The sequence below is a fragment of the Spea bombifrons genome, chromosome 1 (genome assembly GCF_027358695.1).
Source record: "Spea bombifrons isolate aSpeBom1 chromosome 1, aSpeBom1.2.pri, whole genome shotgun sequence".
Taxonomy (NCBI): Eukaryota; Metazoa; Chordata; class Amphibia; order Anura; family Pelobatidae; genus Spea; species Spea bombifrons.
The window spans coordinates 45,001,886-45,022,049 of NC_071087.1; the positions used below are offsets into that span (position 1 = coordinate 45,001,886).

The 20,164-nt window shown below is 39.2% G+C and overlaps 1 protein-coding gene across 1 annotated transcript; it reads right to left on the reverse strand.

Moving 5' to 3' along the window:
- Positions 1 to 350: 350 nt before the first annotated feature.
- On the reverse strand, positions 351 to 20,164 carry CFI (complement factor I). The gene is made up of 14 exons (XM_053461489.1): positions 19,905 to 20,164; positions 14,665 to 14,914; positions 13,853 to 14,006; positions 12,828 to 13,006; positions 9,107 to 9,217; positions 7,676 to 7,783; positions 7,167 to 7,190; positions 6,570 to 6,599; positions 5,756 to 5,791; positions 5,122 to 5,225; positions 4,261 to 4,364; positions 2,053 to 2,336; positions 1,328 to 1,429; positions 351 to 836 (listed from the first exon to the last, which is right to left on the reverse strand). Exons 1-14 carry the CDS (start codon positions 19,962 to 19,964, stop codon positions 619 to 621), a joined length of 1,764 nt encoding a protein of 587 aa, XP_053317464.1. The 5' UTR covers positions 19,965 to 20,164; the 3' UTR covers positions 351 to 618.

Sequence of the window (20,164 nt, forward strand, 5' to 3'; positions counted from 1 at the left end):
TTACCGATAATGCCAGTGCACACTATGCAAGTATTAAAATGTAAAGCGTGTATCCAGCTGGTGGGCGTACGTACGTCATCTGGCCTCACTGGTTAATCTTGCTAATGTCGGCCCCTCATAATGAATAGTGGTGTACGAGAGTTAAAACCCCTTTGTATGCAATGTGTGAATTTTAGGCTATAATCTAGAATTCTTTATTTACATACCCCACTCCCCCATTTTGACATATCCAACCTTATTGCACTTAGAATCATGCCCAGTAGCACAAACCCTCCGCCACGCTATTTTAATGTAGTTAGAAACACAGACATTAACCCCTTTACAGGTAACATCAGGAAACTGACTCCTAATAGCTGTTAGTAAATGTTTATTTGCCCCTGTCTGCTGTCATATATATTACGTGCCGATATTTGGCAAATGCAAAGAAGAACAAATACACAACTTCATTAAAAAAACAACAACCGCACAACAAAACTAGATGCTAACAAAATGAGTGATGCCTGATGTTTATTAAGTTCTAATCTGGCACAAAAAAACATTTTTGGGATAGTGTGTGTGTGTTCACTGTGAGAACAGAACAAACATATCTCTGAACGTAATCTGTGAAGCTAGAATAGCTCAGATGTTATGTTTGGCAATGAGTGTTCTTCCGACCTGTCTGCTTATCCATTCATAGTAATGGGCAACCTTTGTGTACACACCAGGGAAACCGGCAACTCCACAGTTCTCGCCCCAGCTCACAATGCCCCACGCATAGGCAACATTGTTAACATCGACACAAACCAACGGACCTCCAGAGTCCCCTTTGCAGGCATCAATGGAACCATCATACGTGCCTGCAAAGAAAAAGGGGAAAAGGGAAAATTAAACTTTATACCTGGCGGGCACAAGTTGAAATAAGTCATGTACAACCAGAAACGCATAGATATTTGAGGCAAATCACTATAAAGGTGTGTATTACTTAATGAAAAAATAATGATTGGACATTTATGTTAAAAATAGTTTTTTTGGAAACTTTGCCAAAAAGCCAATTATAGCTTGTTAAGCTTCTGCGACTCCAATAAATGTAACAGCTGCTGATTTACTGCAGACAAATCTCCCAGAAATTGTGGGACAGACAGACCAAATTAACCACAACAGACAAACCACGGAAGCCATTTCAAATCAATATTCTGAGCTTTTTTTTGTTCTTTTCAGTTGTTTTGTTGGGGCTCCATCCTTGTTTTCAGAGATTCATACAAATTTATATGTTAAATTCATATATTTGTTAAAATTCTAATTAGCATGGCTCCCAACGAACTACTAAGACATACGTTCTAAGTCCTACCTGCACACTCCATTTTGTCAAGGAACCGATCTTTGTAAACTTCAGAACAGTTATTCATCAAGTTAACGTGACCATACTTTAGGTGAAATACTTTAGCAAAACCTAAAAAAAAATATAAACAGGAATAAATATCTTTTCCAGTTGTTCATGGCCATAATTTAGTAAAACTGTTGTTCTGTAATACTGACTGTTGATAATCATTTTATGTTAAGCCCCTCAAAGACTACCACTCCCTATTCATGTTTTATGTATTCAAGCCTCCCCACTAGTCTTCCATCTCATCTGAAGAAGAGACCTCTGAGGTCCAGAAGGCTTATGTGACTACATTTTCAGTCCTACATCTCTTTTTTATGTTGGTGATAATCTCTTTTTATGTATCACCTTTGAATAAAAATTCCATCTTATCTTGGACCACTAAACATTCTTCCATTTTCCATAAAATAATGTGCATATCAACAGAAGAAAATGTGTTTATAAATTAAGGTATTCTAAATGAAACTTTAAACAAAAATAAAATACAGTATTTATCTAAATATCCACTTACATAAATAACTATCAATATCAAAATTCTTTCTTTAATGTTTGGCGATCAATGCTCACTCTGAGCCAATTATTATTAATTACTGTGTAGCAGCAGCTATTTCTTGGCTCTTCCTGACTTCCAGCATTGGAAATATATGATAGCATTTCTAAGTTGTAAACATTTTTGAATCTTAAGTCCATACCTTCTTGTCTTCCCCATCCAGAAACGGTACAGGTGTCCCCTGTTGTGAACTGAAACGGGGACCACGGCACACAGGCGGCTACCAGGTTATTATCCACCTGCATGCATTCTGGTTTCTTGTATATGTTGATTACCTCTAGCAAGGCAATGTCATTTTCATATGTGTTAGGGTTGTAAAGTTCGTGAACCTTCACAGTTTTTACAGGGAATGAGTCGATGTCGTTGTCATAAGACAGCCGATCAAGAAGCTCGATGATAATTCGGTATCTTTCTGGTTTATTTGGCCTGCAGTACAGTGAAAGAATACCAAATTGTTTTTTTATGACAGCACTTATTTCTATGTAGTAAACACCAAACATAATTATAGTACTATTGGGTTATCAGGTAATAGAATACAGTAACTTAAGGGTAACCTAAATGGATAAGAGTTGTCAGAAATATCTATTAAAACATTAAATATATTGAACACTATGTATGTTTTATTTTTGTATGTACGTTTTTATGTTTATGTATAAGTTGGCATAATAAATTTTTAGACACCCTTATATAATATTACCCTGAATACGCTCGTTCTCGTTAGAAACCAATCGGGTTTCATTAACATTGAAATGAATAAGGAAACAAGAAATATTATAAATATAAGGTGTGGATTTTTTTATGTATTATGTGTTACCATGTCCTACTTATATACGGTATTCATGTATTTATGTATTTATAAATGTATTTATGTATTTATATGTTTATAATAATAATAATAAAAAGAATACAGTATATAAATTAAGTACTTCCCTGAAAATATGTTATAGTTCAATCCAAGAGAGCCACACAATAAATAAAGTTATTTATATATTAGCGAGAGACTCAAACAGTTTGATAACACATATTACATTTGTATGATCCAAAAGAACTAAGGCTTTTATCGATTTTGCTGTAAAAAAATGTTTGAGGCTGGAGTGTTTCTTTAAGAGCATACTTCAGCATGTCTGTCTCATCAATTTTGTAGGTTTGTTTTTCTATCACCAAAGCATAAACACTAAAAAAAAAAAAAGGCTTCACATGTCTAGCTATATACTGTATAGTAGAGCACGAGTGCAAACCATCCGTGAAAGAGCTCTGGACCCAGAGGTCATCCAAAATGGGTCCAGTTAGGCAAAGAATAACCCACAGACAATGATACTTAAGAATTAACATCTCAGAAATGCTGCTGCAGTCAGCTACGGGATGAAACTAACCACGATTTATCTTTAAAGTTGAACCCTGGCAAGTTTTATCAAATAGCTTCAACAAATAGGGTTAATAAGACCTTCTACTGATGGAGCCCTGAACTAAAGCAAGACAACCACCAGGTGGCATCAAACAATAAAATGATTTACACAACCTATTAACTCTTAATAATTACATTAACTAACAGTTATACCGGAAACAACCTAACGCTCACATTTTAGCCATAGCTATACACTTTTATTGCAGAACAATCCGATTATTTGTATTTCACTTATCAGTCTCACACTGGCATCAGGAGAACGACTAGACATGAATGCAACTCAGGTTTTCCTAAGTTGCAGTTTTTGATGTTTTAACTAAGTTGAGTTAAGTAAGTAGACCTATAGGTGAAAGGCTAAGAAACGACAAGTTCACGTAGCACCCATAATGCATTGGCGAGGCCAATATTCTGCCCTGTGCCAAAGACCTCAGAATTCTATGTTATAATGGCATGAATTGATTGCTGTACTTTTCCTTTCTGTGGTCGGCCAATAATAAACATTCTTTAAACACTGTTAAAATAAAGTTATATTTTTCAGCTTGTAACTTATTAGTTTGCATGTTCAACATATATATATATATAAAATATATATATCTTTATTCATTGTAGAGATTTAAGTATTGAACACAAGTTCAATATTTATAATAGACAAATAAAACAACCATATTTAGGACGACTACTGGAGATGAGTATTTTTGATCACTGCTAGGTATTTTCTGTGGTCTGTACGTTGCACCAAGAGCTAGAGGATACCAGTGAGGATACCAGTAGAAGTGTAGGGGTAAGACGGATGTTTTGGAATGGTTGGACCAGTCTGGCTGGCAGTGACATAGATCTCTTTCTGGTGCCTCCTTGGACCAGATAGTGCTCTATGTTAATGATTCCAGGGCTAAATTGCATTTGAAGAACGTTATTGATAGTCTGAAATAGTCTAGGTTGACATACCTGACGCAGTGAGCAGCTGTCAGTACCCAGCAGCCTCCAATATAAATTCCACCACAGTTTAAACTAGACCCATCTTTTATTGCCACCTGCCATGGGAACTGGTTCTAAAGATAGAACAGAAGAAATTTATCAGTATGTGTTATACAGATAGAAATAAAAAGTTGTTATAATTAATGTTTCAAAAATAAAATGCATGCAGCAGTTTCAACCACAAATCATAATGAGTACGATTCTGTGTGTTTGATTGCATCCTTAATACTATCAAGAAAAACACAAAAAGTAGGGTTTTATTTGTTGATATGATAAACAAAACAAAACAATGTTTCTAATTTATATAAACCTTAGATTTGCTATAAAAACTTGACTACATGTTTTCGGCACATGGATCAGTAAGTAGCCAGATTCAAGTATCAAACTTTGCATTGATCAAAAACATCTACAATGTTATTTATAAGCTAAATGGAAAAGGTTGTTGTGTCCCAAAAGCACATTTGTACATGGAATTTCCAAGGAATTGTGTAACCCATCCAGTTACAATATCGAAAATGGATTCCACCAAGACTTTTTGGTCTTTTTCCAGAGGTCCATATGTATGTACCTGCAGGCTTTGGGCATGGTGGCTGATTGCCAAACATTCTGGAGGGTAAACTCCCCCGACGGAGGAAAGTGATGTACATTGTTAAGCCCCACATAGTTCCCTTGTGGTCCTTTCGACTTTGTGACCCCATTTTACCTACCCCCAGCAGCCTAGCTCCGCCCCCTCCAAGCTCCCACATGGAGCAGTATTGGGAAGAGTTGTCCTATGTCCTTAAACAAACCCACCTCCGACTGTGACAGGTACAATAGATAAGAAAAACATACCTTATATGCCTTTTCTCCTCCGATGATTCTCTTTTGACGAGCATGCTTTTGAGGTGCAATGCCGCAGTTCAGTGTTGGAATCAGATGCCTTAGCAGCTTCCTCTCTACATGTATAAAACAGAACTTTGTATCATTGATGCTTGTAATTCATGGTATGTCTCTTTTTAAATTGTAGTTTGCATGTCACATGACACGAACATGTAAAATGTAGACAATACATAGGTGAGATCACTCTGCGTACCTGGTCACTTTCTGGGTTTGTCCTGGAGGGTCCAGCTATAACAGCTGTATACTTTGTCTCCTGGACCGCCCTTTGTCTCTGGCTGACGGAGTAACTTCTAGCTATGCCCACCCGCCACATGGTTCTGTCACCTTGAATGCCAACAAAACTAAGAACTTTACAGGTAAGCACCTCTGAGGCCTTTTTTCTTTAGGAAGCGGACACATGGCTAATTTACACGCAAGGGGAGAGAACCAGGTGGGTGGTGGGCATAGCTAGACACCACTTCCTTAATTAGAGATAAAAGGCTGTCCAAGAGATGCAGAAGCCAGTTGTGTTGGCTGGGGTTTCCAGGACAAACCCAAAAGATGCCTATATAGAACATATATATAGCCACAACCTTAACAGTTTTACCTTCATCCATGTCTTTGCTTCGTGCATTATATTGTTCTGTATATAAAAAAAGAAAATTGCATTAGCCTTATTGAAATGTAATTTGACAGGAAGAGGACATTTTTAAGCGTCACGTAATGAATGGGTTTACTAACATGCATGAGTTGTGCCTCCAGTATGTATTTGTACATAGATTCGCAATGACCCAGATCTTATATAAATGTAAAAAAACACCTTATAGAAGTAGCTCAACTTTGCAAACCAGATCCTGATCCTTTTATGTATCCTTTATGGGTGCCAGTCCCCATACATAATAGCATAGGACGAATTTGGGCCCCTAAAAATTAAATGGTCAATGTGGCACAGACAAGCATACCATCTCTACCATCTACCATCTCCAAGTCTTAATGTTCTAGACATTCACTAACAATGGCTGCGCTCAAAAAGGTGATATTGCAAATGTCATGTTTGGCCTTTGAATGCTTAAAAGGTTTAATTTAATAGAAATCCCCATTACTGTGTAAAGTTCCCATAGTCAGCTTATTTTAACACTATATGCTGGATATACATTCTACATTCTTGTAGGCATAAAGATTACAGGAGGCCCACCATGCTTTATAAAGAAAAGTTGTGGAGGTTCCAAAAAACATGGAGCCAGGTCAGAAGCCATATCAGTTTCACAGACAAACTACTAATCACCCCTCCTGTTTTTAATTCCCACTGGTTGGTAAAACAAGTGGTCCTCTGTGCGCATGTCCAGCCTGGTATATGGGAAATCAAGTGTTAATCATAATGTATTTGGTTTCTCTGATAGAAAATATAGCAATGTATTTACCTTCAGAATTTTCGTTTTCTGATCTAGTCTCTGAAATAATAAAATGGAGGAAAAAAACAAAAAAAACAATGCATTCAAATAATGTTTTTTTTTTATGTAAGGTGTCACAGTGAGTAATGAACGAATATATACATGATCTTTCTTTTGTGACAATATTTTCTAAAAGTATAAAACTTTTGCTAGCAGTTTAAATCTAAATAGCCACTTATTTAGTTTTTACATGTATGTAATTACAATAAACCAGCTTATGTTCCTGACATGTAAACAACATTTTGCCCTCTATAACGGTGAGCCAACAAAACACAAATCTACCAGAATTCCCTCAACCTCTGCTTAATGACATTGTCCAGTTTCGTTTTAGAAAAGTATCCCAAATATAACTCCGGGAGAATTTATTGAGGAGGTCTAGGGTGATAAGAGTAGCATGTAACTATGACCTCAGTCTAAATATTATTTAGAGTTATAATACAAACATGCATAAATATACATTAACGCCATCAATGTTATATGTCTACTTTTGGTACCTGTTAATAATCTTATGATTCACATCGGTGTTTGTTACAGTGCTGTGTTAGTAAGGATGTTACATTCACTTACTTGGTTCAATTTCTGTTTTGGTGTCTGCAAAGATAAAAATCAAGAACCCAAGTTAAATGTGAACAGTGGAGCAGCTAGTTTCCACCCTATTCCTATTTAAAACATAACTGATAATTAGTAGAACAGGGCGGTAGATTCCATGGGGTGAAAGGGGCAGCTGCCCGAGGCACTGCAATGTTAGAGGTACTCTTGAGCTGCCTGGTGACCGTGCAGCTCCATGGCTTTCTGCTTCCTGAAGCCAATGTGACCATCACAGGATCTCCTATCCCTCTGCAGATGCCAAGAGCCCAAGTTATGGCTCTGCCCCATGTAGTTTGAAAAATGTCACCTGAAATTTCATAGGGTGACATATTTTCTCCAGCTCTTGCCTTCTAAAAAAATATGAGGAGGACAGCCAGGTGTACTCATGTGACTCATACGTACATTGACAAAGACACATTGGGTTTTCAGAGTTTCACAAGGTAGACTAATAAAAGTCTTTGGCAACATAACCCACGGGGCTCACTCACCATTACAATTTGCCTCATCATCTACGCTGATGCAGTCCACTTCCTTGTTGCACTTATATTTTAATGGAATGCACGTATCTGACTTGCAGTGAAAGCTGTTATTGCAACCTGAAACAGCATGATTGTAAACATCTTATGTAAGCGACATGATTTGGCCTGAGAATAACATACAGTATTTCATCACACACAGGTCATTTCACCAAACAAGAAAACTAAGCATATCCTACTGCACAGCTCCATTAATACATATACCTGGAAACTTTCTAGATGAGCTGACGCTTGGATTCTTCAAATATTAACCCTGTGCTAGTCCATTATACAAGTATCCTTCACAATCGATGCCCTAATAGTGGTAACCAGGGCAAGACTGTGGAGTACTAGGCGGCCCTGGCACTGTAAGACGTGCTGCCCCTAAATGAAGTAAGTGCATCTGCCAGCTGAATACGCATGGCCATATGTTATGTTTATATACTCACACACACACTGGTGTAACTACAGGGGCTTGTTCCTGTCTCCTTGTACCAATTTAAAATAGTTTAGAAAGGGCCCTTTGTGACCTGGACTGTACTGCTTCAGGTCGGAAGGACCCTTTCTAAACTATTTGGGCCCCCGAGTAAATCCCAGGCTGCTCGCAAAGTGTGAGAGCAGCCGGAGAGAAAGCTGCAGGAGTGGTGACAGGTAAGGGTGAGGTTGCTGTTGTTGAGCATGGGTGCCTAATTGTGTTTGTGTGTGTGAGCATGGATGTCTAATTGTGTGTGAGCATTGATGTCTAATTGTGTGTGAACATGGATGTGTACGTGAGGTGAGGTGGAGTGTGTGTTAGAATTAATGGGTATTTGTGTGTTAGTGAGTATGAGTAAGTGTGTTTGTTTACGTATGTATGCCAGAGTGTATGTTGGAGGGGGCAAGGGGCAAAGAAGGCTCAAACAAGTAGTCTGGGGGCAATGATGGCGCAGACCAGCTGTTGGAGGCCCCGGGGCAGTTTTCGCACCAGGGCCCTGTGGTTTCTAGTTACACCCCTGCTCACACAGCTGATTGCTGCACGTTGCAGAACTTGATCTGCCACTGCAGCCGATTGGGTGAATAATTGGTACCTTGGACCAGAAGCCCACCAAGCATAGTAATACTGGTCTCTTGCTAGAGAATCCAGTATTTCATCTTGGCTTAGACATTTGATACACAAAATCTAGAACTAAAAGGTTGGAGGCTTCAGTGTATTGTAAGGAAGTTTTCATTGATAAAGAGAGGTGTATCCCCCCTCTCTAATGTCCCTCCTCTCTTTACATTTCTGAGTCTCATTATCTCCCACATATCCATAACTGCTTACATATGTATAGATAGCACTCAAATATTGATAAAACCTGATGCACCAAAAATACATTTTAATTTTGAACAAACTATCTAGGTTAAAGGTCTGCTTAAAAAACTTACTTGTACAGCACAGCTCATCGCTGAGATCCCCGCAGTCATTTTCTCCATCACAGGATCTGAAGGAAGGGATACATTTTCCATTCACACAGCTAAACTCATCTTTATTACATTCTGAAACAGAAGTTGATGATAACCATTGAATTCCTTTAAAAATGAAATTATCTATGAGAAAACATTAAATGCAGACAAGAACAAAGACCGATTTAGGGCTGAGATCTTTCACACTCTCTCCCTTCATGCAGGATTAATACGGTGACACCATCACACAGCATGGAGAAAGTTAGATACACCACTTCTGCAGGTAAGTGGAATGTGTTTGAGGGCAAGTATGGTGCATGCAAGCTATTTGGGGGCACTGGCAAGCTGTTTGGGGACAAAGATGGACAGACAACCTGTTTGGGGGCTAAGATGACCCTCACAAGCTGTTTAGGAACAAAGCTGGCACTGTGGGACATGTTGCTTGGTTAGGTCTGAGAGCAGGGCAATTTTCGCACTGGTGCCCTGTGGTTTCAAGTTACACCACTGATATTGTAATAAATATTGATTACTGCTTGGGCATAAAACCATTGCATTGGCAAGAATTCGTATGTTATCTCATTTTCCCCAAATACATTTCCTTTATGGAAAAAAAATATAGTGGGTGTCACCAAATCTGCCCATAAGCAGAATTAGCTTATCAACCTTGCGTGATATTGCTGCAAATCAATGCCTTTTGTCAGAGCCGGCCTTAAGTGTTCTGGCGCCCTGTGCGGACTACTCCTCTGGCGCCCGCATCCCAAAAAAAAAGAAAGGAAAAAAATCTCCCCCCTCTGCCCCTTCTCACTATCTACCCCCCGCCCCTTCTCACTGCCCCCCCTGCCCCTTCTCACTATCTACCCCCTATCCTTACTTACCTTGTTGCCGGAGTCCTGCGGTGGGAGCGGGAGGCTCAGCATGAAACGCCAGCACCGCGACTGAGTCACGGAGAGTGAGGGGCGCCGAGCGGTTGCTGAAAACTTCACGATCGACCGTTCGGCGCCCCTGCCTGGGACTTAAATTAAAACACCGTTTTTTTTGGTTTAATTTTATTTAACATCCTCCGTGTTAAATAAAGTTAAAAAAAAACTTTATTTAACATGGAGGATGTTAAATAAAGTAAAAAAAACAAACAAACAAAAAAAACCCTGATGTTTTAATTTAAGTCCCGGGCAGGCGCCCCTGTTGCCATGGCGCCCTGTGCGGCTGCACAGGTCGCACACCCCTAAGGGCACAACCTTTTGTACCAGTAGGTGGCTATAAAACAATGGCCTTTTATAGAAAACACTTGTTTTGTGTGTGAGTCATACCAGTAATCCCAAAGACACTCAATGGTATTGTTATGTATACAGTGTGTCTGTTACCAGGTGATGCCAGATTAATTTCGTGTCCTTCTATTTCTGGTTTAAAAACCAATGTTACTATTACTTTATTCTTTTGCTGTGAGGAATACAAGCGATAGGTGGACCATTTTAAACTCTAAGGTATTAACATCCTGAGTGGGAGCCCAAGACCCCTAAAATTCCTTTCCAGGAAAAAACTATTATGACATATGTTAAACCAGATTTATTTTATGTATTTTTTTAACCCCTTAAGGACAATAGGGGTTTTTACTCGTAGTATATTGTGGGACAATGGCTCTTTTAACGTTTTTCAGTGTTACTGTTTAGCTGTGATTTTCTTCTCTCTCATTTCGTGCTCCCACACATATTATATATTGTTTTTTTCAGGACAAACAGGGCTTTCTTTAGATACCATTCATTTTATCATATCATCTAATTTACTATAAAAAAAATGATAAAATATGGGGATTTATTGTTAAAAAATTACTTTTTCTCACTTTTTAAACAGAAAACTTTTACTCATCTGCAAAAACTAATGAAAAAACCTACTAAATAGATTCTACTATTTGTCCTGAGTTTAGAAATACCCAATGTTTTTATGTTTTTTTGCTTTTTTCTACACGTTATGGGGCAATAAATACAGGTAGCGTTTTGCCATTTCAAAACCTTTTTTCCAAATCTGGTAATTCTTCCCCCCATGTGCCATTTCGGGTATCTTTGAAGCCAGCCAATGCAATTTACCCCACCAAATCATATATTTTTACAAACAAGACACCCCAAGGTATTTGAAATGCTGGTATTTTAACCCTTTCAATGCACTAATTTTACCACTACCCTTTGTGAAACTTTATGGTAGTAATTATTTTTGTATTTTTTTCACACATGTTGTACTTCAGGTATAAATTTATCGCTCCTGGTATATGTCCGTGTCACACAACACCCCAATATGTGTTCAGTAACATCTCCTGAGCGCAGCGATACCCCCCATGCATGGGTTTGTAGGGTTATTTGGGAGGTAAAAGGCCGCCTTTGTGAGGTGTGTATTTTTTTGCCATTTAGACATCTGCCCCATTTCCCATATTTGGGACATCTTTGAACCCAGCCAATTCAATTTACCCCATCAACTATTTTTTAATACTAGACACCCTATGGGCATTTGTAATGCCAATATTTTAACTCTTTCCATAATGGAATTTTTGTAAAGATAAAAAATTTTAGGACTTGCTTATTAAAAACTTTTTTTTTTTTTGGTGACAGTGGGGATTTTTACATGTTACCATATTTTTGACATTTTTTTTGAAACATTTTTTTAATTTTTTTTTTTATACTTACTAGTCACTCTCATTAGTGAGCTGGGCTCCATTGACCTTGCATGGTTGGATGCAGTACCTGCATTCAACCTGCAGGAGGAGCTCGAGAGTTCTCAAGAGGGTCTGGATAGACCCTCTGAACTCAGATCTACTGTTAATGCCATCCTGTGAATGACGGCAACGTCATTCACAGGATGGCACTTGTGGTTGCTCCTCGGAGCAATCACAAGGCGATCGGGGGTCGGGGGGGTAGTGTTGCTGACATGCCTCGATACTGAGGCATGTCAGCAACACAGTTTATGCTTAGGAAGCGATTCCGATCGCTTCCTAAGCAGTTTTAGCCGGGCGCCGCCGCGATCTTTGATGATCGGTGCGGCGGCGGCCATTTTTCTTCCGGGGAGGGCTGCCGAGGGCTGCCCTCCCCGGATCCACGGTCAGCCTCATTTGTGATGCAGCTATTTAACGGCAGCCCGTACATGTACGGGCATTGTCGTTAACCCGTTGCACGGCAACCCCGTACATGTACGGGGATTGTCGTTAAGGGGTTAAATTAATTTACTTACATTCTGGCTTTAAAAGCATTCATACAAATGTACTTATAGAATATTCCTTACTAACCTCCTGCTAACTAATCTCCCAATACAGGCCTTTGAGGTTATTTGGTTTAAAAGTCCCCCCCAGCTGATTGTATTTTGAATATAAGTAATAGACATATCTGGCAATTCTCAGGGTTTGACTTGAAGCGCATCTTCCCCGGGTCAGCTTCTTTTATCTCCACGCAGGGGAGTGGTGTTTAGCCATACTCACTCACCACCTACCTCACCACACACTACAAACTACTCCCACTCACCACACACTACAAGCTGCTTGAGCCTAGCCACACTTCTTTGTGGAGCTTCTCAGATGAGGAGAGCTCCAAGTAGTCTACTCTGGACAGTTCCCAGGTATGGTTATAGGAAACTTTTATGAGGCTAGTAAATAATAATCTTCTGGCTATTCAGTAACAGTAATGTTTAAAACTTCTATATAGAACTGTAAGCAAAATACACATACGTCGAGACGCGGTGTAACACACTACTCCAGCTCGCTGGTCTCCACTCTCTGTGCTTTCCTGTAGATGGCACTCTGCGAGTGTGGTCTCCAGACCCCTGCATGTCACAGACAGGCAGTCTGATGATTGCTGTTCCGCTGCAGGTAGGCTGAAGGTCTGCTCTGCAGATGCATCAGCACCTCTAATAAAAACAAACGAATTGGAACAGAAAGTTGGCAGTCATGGCAAACGTCACTGTTAGGAAATAGTAAAAATTAAACCATTCTATTAGTTGTGATTCTAATAAGATAACTTTTCAGACAGCACCCACAGCACCTGGTCAACTTCTATGAAAGTCTGATGGACAAATCTGGGTTTGGCGGATGCCAGGAGAAGGTTACATATCAGAATGCATAGTGCCTACTGTAACGTTTGATAGAGGAAGGATAATGGTCAGGTGCTGTTTTTCAGGATTTGGGCTCCTTCTAGTAAAGGGTAATGTTAGGGCTAATCATAGGTGTTATATATGATTTTTGGTCATATAGTGTATATTCTATGCTCAATAAAACAGATTGTTCACACTGGTTTTTAAAGTCATTCATATGGTTTAGCCAAGCAGATACAGAAACAAATGTACATACAGCTGTTTTCTCAAGCAGTTGGCCACATGAATACAAATACACTTTTATTCAGACATTATAAATAAAGGTTATTATTTAACACTAGTAAACTATGCTATGGACTAGTAAACTAGGCTATAGGGATTATGGACATACAGTGTTAGGTCCAGAGCTATTTCAACATATATATATATATATATATATATATATATATATATAAAACCGAGAAAACCATGTGTTTGTATATATCTCACTACAACGATACCTATTAGAAGCAAGACATATGGATATTATCCACAAACTCTATGCCTGCCATAAAGAAAAGAAAATCAATTTGTCTCTCTGATAAAAACAAAGTGATTGTAAATTGATCAGACATTTGAAAACACAGGTGCAACAGAACAAGAAGAAATGTCTGGGGAACTTACTTAGTAAATGCAAGCTGTCTACAGGCCACATTTGCTTCCCGTAAACTCCATCCTTTGCTGCACAGGAATAATGACTTCTGAAGCGTGGGTACTTTTACTTTCAAAATTCCAGCTGAGTCTTTTTTACTTGCTACTAAAGACATTTCAAATGTCTCTGAAAAACAAAGTATAATGTGTTTTTGAAGAGCACTGCCCTGAGCCTAACCCAGAGAAGGTCCCAAGGGCTCCTCTTCTTGACAGTGCACATGCTCTTTGTACAGAAATCCAGGGCATGACATCATATCTCAGCACTCTACCTTCAAAGGTAGCACAACATGAAGGAGAAATGCTCTGGAACCTTGTGTCGGCTGAAGCACAGAGCTCCACAATGAATATGGCATAGTCCATTGAGTTGTGGCCACCCAGGAGCCTGATTGTAGAGTAGGAAAAAATTGTCCTTGTTAAGCCTGCTTGGACCTGCACCCTTAGGCCTAGTTGGACTAGTCCAGAATAAACCACTGATTGGGTATGGCAGAACATTTAGACAGAGTACCACGCTTAACTTCTTGTGTTTCATTTGCTTTTTCAAGATCGGCCAAATCAGATTAGCTGATTTTCAAGATCAGTCTAACAAATTAAACGTCATAACTTTGTATATACAATAAAAATAAATTGTATGCACATTACTTTTGCATTTAAATAAGTAAACATGTACCAATGAGAAACAGAACACTTTTATCAAGTGAAAAATTTTAGAATTTTGATAATTTGACCATTGTGAAATTAGAAGCAATGGAGACCCATGATGGCTTCTCATTCTGACAATCACTTACCAGTGCATGGAGGCTCTGAAGAAAACCTGTAAATTGGGTTGGAGCACTCGGCGCTCTTTAGTTGGCAGTAGTTCTGAAATGTCCGTTTTCCTTCAGTGCATACACGTAAGGTACTGTTTCGGGGACACTGATAAGGAAGTTTACAGATGCACCTCCCATCCACGCACCTCTGCCATGGGGCACAGAACACCTTGTGGCAAGAATTTGAGTTGTACTTTTGCTCCAAACATGCTTTTGTTGCATCATCTCTCTGTAATACAGAAGGAGAAAATAATTAACAAACATCCCTTAAATTCTATAAACTATTTTAAGTGAAAAAATAGTGTACAAAACCAACTATTCAGACTGTAATATGAGTCATTGACTAGGGTTGACCGCAGGGGAAGACTGGCACCTCCTAGCCTGGGGGCATGTAAAGACAAGTGGCTTCTAGGTCCCCAGGCACCTCACCCCATAACACACGCAAACTTACTCTAACACACACTCACTCACTGTAACACACAATCACCCATGACCAGCCCGCCCCTGGTTTAACGGGCTCCTCATGGGTGTGGGGGAAAAAATGTTGTATGACTAAGCATTAGAATGCAGAAGATTTGTGATCAAAGTGACCACGAAATGATTGTTAACTTCAGAGGTAGTAGATACAGCATCTCAAAAACCACTGATCTCCCAGGATTTTCACACACTACAGTCTCTGGCATTAAAGAGATGGTATGGTAAGGAAAAAAGTGTCCCGTGAGCATCAGTTCTGATGATGAAACTAAACAGGTGTACCTAAGAAATGAAGCAATATGCAGCATAGTGTATACGAACCCTCAAAGTTCTTGGATATAAGATTGCTCCAATGTGGACCTGAGTCTGATGGTTCTCCCTGCACTAGTCTGGAGCTTACTGGTCCCTTCACCCACCTGTACTTTATGACAAGCTCTAGGCATGTAACTTATAACATTCTGCGCAGGGCCAGACTGGCAAAGATGGAGCAGCCCTGGCCCTTGCACAATGCTCAAGTAACTCTTTGCCGGCATAGCCAATGTGTGTGTGGCACCGTCGGCTGGAGGCCCACCGGGTATTTGTCCTGTGTGCCAGGTGGCCATTCTGAGCACGATTGTGAATTATAAAATGCTGTAAATGATAAGAAATGTGAGCATTACAGAAACAAATCAATCTGTGAGAAGTGGGTTCCCTGAACAAACCAAACCTGTAAAATACTCAGTTTAGTGCCAAGACAAGCAGAACATTATGAATAATAAAACCCAAGCATTCCCGCTTCTATGGAAATCACTCTGTAGAGTACTTATGTCACTCCTGGCACAAGCCTGTTCAGCGGATAACCATGCCAATGACCCAATGAGAGCATGCCAATGACCCATTAGATTAAATCCTAAAGCCAGCCAAGAAGGATTAGTGTACATACAATTACAGACTGCATACACACCACAGCATGTGCCCCCAAAATACATTATACACATACCCCCCAAACATTTCTGGTGTCAATTTGTGTTGGGGGCGTGGCAAGAGTGGGACTGGCACATGTGTGGGTGTGGTTAGTGCCAGTGGGACGGGTTGGGGCTCAGCCACATGGGAGTTGTAACAGATAGGCTGCTTCAGCACACAACTCCTTTGATTGTATAGCTCCCTAGGCCAGTGTGGGAGATCACAGGATCTCCCCAACTGACCCACAGTCCCCACTGCACACAAAAGAAGGACAGTGGGACGGCTACCTGGGCAATGCCCAAAAATCGGTCTGTCCTGTGAAAATCAGTTCTGCTGATAGGTATGCTATACACACTCCATATGGACACATTATACATCTCATAGACACACTTCAATGTGCATCCAATGTTTAATGGGCTGCCTGGGACACTGGACTGCTGAGCCTGTGGAAGAAGAATGCTTCTTCCCTCTAGATTGTAAGCTCATTTGAGAAACCTGTTATTTCTGTAAGTCAAATTGTTGTTATACTTGTTATGTTCTTTCTACCCATTGTACACAGCTGCGGAATATGATAGTGCTAAATAAAACAATAAATAATAATGTATGCTTCCAATATTCATTTAAGAATGTGCAAAAAAGTTGCGAGTAGACTGTTATCTTCACATGACCTTTCTTGCATTTCAGTGGCGCTTTTGCCTCTCAGCATGTATCTGGTACACAATAAGGAAAGAATTCTTACACATGGGTGTGCATTAAGTTAAAAAAAAAGTGAAAAATATACCCCACTACATCAACAACTCTACATCTACATTTTCAATGTAATTTTATTGTATCTCTCATTCATTAATTACTCCTGGGAAAGTTCATTCATTAATTACTCATTCTCTCATTCATTAATTTCTCCTGGGAAAGGTTCTACTAGAGACCTTCTTACTCAATGGAGTACAAACATTTTAGAGCAGACTGCATAAAATAAAGCAGATTAAGAACCATAGTTCCAACGTTTGTTCGGCACTTTCCTGTACACATGCATTCATACAGTCAATAAACATGTTAGATCCCTGAGCTCCTGAGAGTGCTTGTGGATTATTATGTATTATGGAAAGGACAACGCTAGAGATTAGACTTTTAATATAGTGTTTTTATTGTGTAGTAACAATGTGCATTAACAACTGACTGATAAAGGATGTTCAATCACTTGTTTACATTACAAAATATAAAGCTGGAAAATCAATCGAATATTGTTTAAAAAAAGAAAAAGGTACTATTTTGTCTGCAGATAATTCAACGATGCTATTGTTCGTTGGCCTTGGTTATTGAAACATTTAACAGGGAACATAGAAAAAGTGCAGTTAAATAGACACATTTGTTTCTTTGTAACACTAACAGTAAAATAGGAACAATAGTGAATGTTGAAATGCAGAAGAAGGTTTCAGGTGGTGCCCAGCTGGTATGGACTACAAATCCCATGATTCCCAGTAAAAATCCTGTAAGAACATGCCTACAGATGGCTAGTGAATTATGAATGTGTTGGCGTTAAAATGCATGAAATGTGACATATCTGAACAGAATGATCCATGTGTGCGTGAAGAGCATTAGACACCAAGCAAAATGGGCTGATATAGTTATTATTTGATTTTTTATTATGGATTTTTTTATTTCATAATAATATATATTATTTTATATAATGCTTAAAAAGAATGTATACTGACAATTTATCAATTTATTGAAATCAGTTGTTTTTGTTAATAATTTACACACAACGCACACAATCCACAGCTTTGTGTACTAAAATCATTTTAATATAAGCCATCCTTGAAGCACCCCTGTTGTCCTTTATTCTTCAAACAGTGAAGAATATCAAATCAGCGCAGAAAATTAACCCCGGATCTAACAGGGAGACGCTAACACAACCCTTACCTTCAGTTCTGTTATTAAATTACTGCACGCTGCACTGCGATGGATGTTAAAAGAAAATATATGTATATCTCCATAGGACTTTAGGTTAAAGACCATTAAAGGTTCCTGTTATTTACTATGCTGAGTTTTAGTTGTTCCCGGTAGTTGCTCCCCTTATCTCTTTGCCAACATGACCAGAGTGGATTATTTCAAAATACTCCCCGCTGAATGTGTATTGAGCAATCTAAATATTAAGCTCAAGGATTTGCTCTGCAATGTTTTTGTGTCTAAAAATCAGATAAGATCTGGTAGCCATGGTGCTGCGTGATATCCTGTTATTTAATATGGCTATACGGTATGTATATAGTCATGGCAGCCAACGGCAAATGAGCTGTAAGAGAAAGAAAGCCTCAGTAGCGTTCAGACGCATGCTCTTTCAGTAATGTCTTTGCGAATGTTACACCTTTGTGTATGGAACGGTAATCCAATATTGTTTTACCATTTCTGTATTATCTAACTTCTTTATACTGATAATTTGTTCATGCTCTGTCAATCTGCAGCTACTGAAAAATGAATTATGCTCTGTTGGGAACTATCTCCAGTAAACCTTGTAAATGTGTGCAACACCAACTCACATATCAAGGAAGCCTTATGACATCATGTCTTTTAAAGATATAATTTATTATCCCTGACAGCCTTACCAAAAGAAGAACCTATAGTCTATCGGAGTAATTTATTATGCATTCTGTTAAAATTAAAAGCACTAGCCTTAGGGAGAAGCTGCAGCTCCCTATCGCCTCTGGCTTCGGACAGTTCTCCCCACTGATTGGCTGCTTTAAGGGGCCAATCAATATCAGGAAAGTGCTTTCATTGAAATATTTGCACTTTCCAAGCTTAGGCTAAGGGGGAGTGGGGTGTTGTTGCAGCCTCCCTCCTCCCAAAGTTTACAAATCCAGAGCTGGATATGACAGTAGGTATATCATGTAAGAGGTTATCTGCAGAATACATCTCCTGCTCAGAAAACAGCTGGGGGTGAGGAAAGGGGCCAATTTTTAAGTACGGGGAGATCACATAAATTTAAAGGAACCTTTGATCTGCACACAGAGGCGAAGAAGGTCCTATATATTGCCATGGTTTTCATAACGTCAGTAACGGTTTAGCATAAATTGTGTTATCCAATTTTTTATATACAAATCTGAATGCTATTAGCATTATAAAGCAGCCTGGATGGTTTTGTACATGGGAAGAAAACAGTACAAATATCAGAAGACCCAAGGAAGCAAACTCTTGTAACGCACACAATGGAGCACATTTTCAATTTCTTTCTAAATAGCCTTTGGCAAAATTCGACGTTAATCATCTTACACACTGTGTCAGACGCAAACTGTTACAGGGACTTCTATACATAAACTCCCGGGTGCTGATTAAGGTTCTGGACAACGATCTCTCCTATTGACTGTCGGATAGGACATTGGGTTGGGCTCAGCTAAACGTTAAACTGATAAAGTCAGCAACTGCTGGGGAGCTACCTCTTGGACAGACAAACATTAGGGGTGCCTTCATTGATTTTTTTAGCAGAATGATGTGCATGTTGCAGTGCTAAATAATCGTATATCACAAAAACAGTCAAATAAGATCAAACAGCAAAGTAAAAGTGTAGATTTTCTTACAGAAACATGGAGCATACATCATAAGTACATTTTACTTTATAAATCTTTCCTCTTAGTCAAATGTTTTGCACCAACATCGATCGTGTTAAAAAGCCAAGTCAGGACAAAGCAACCTCTGCCGCTGGCTATGGATTATATTATAGCTTTAGGCAGACCGAGACATCTGCCAGGAGGAGCCAGAATGATATTGTTTGGGGTCTGGAGCGTTATGCAGAAAAGAGTATGACTTCTTACCTCTGCTGTGGGTAACAGGAACAAGCAGAATAGGATGCATCCACACACCAGGGTCTTCATGGTGTCCAATCTGTCTTGTTTTCACTCAACAGAATCTATTTGAAAGTTTTTTTTGTTACACGGGAATCACGGAAGTTTAATTTTTAACCACTGTTAAAATACGTGGGAATCGGTCTTGTTTGTAAATCTGAGAGGAATGTACTCAGAGCGCACTGGAATCTGAACCCCACAGAGCTAGATCACAAACGATGCTGATTTAG

Coding starts and splice junctions, on each gene's coding strand:
- CFI (XM_053461489.1), bottom strand. CDS start 19,964: ATGAAGACCCTGGTGTGTGGATGCATCCTATTCTGCTTGTTCCTGTTA. Junction 7,784..9,106: donor CGATGAGCTGTGCTGTACAA/GTAAGTTTTTTA, acceptor ATGCTGTTTCAG/GTTGCAATAACAGCTTTCAC. Junction 5,792..6,569: donor AGAAAACGAAAATTCTGAAG/GTAAATACATTG, acceptor TTTTATATACAG/AACAATATAATGCACGAAGC.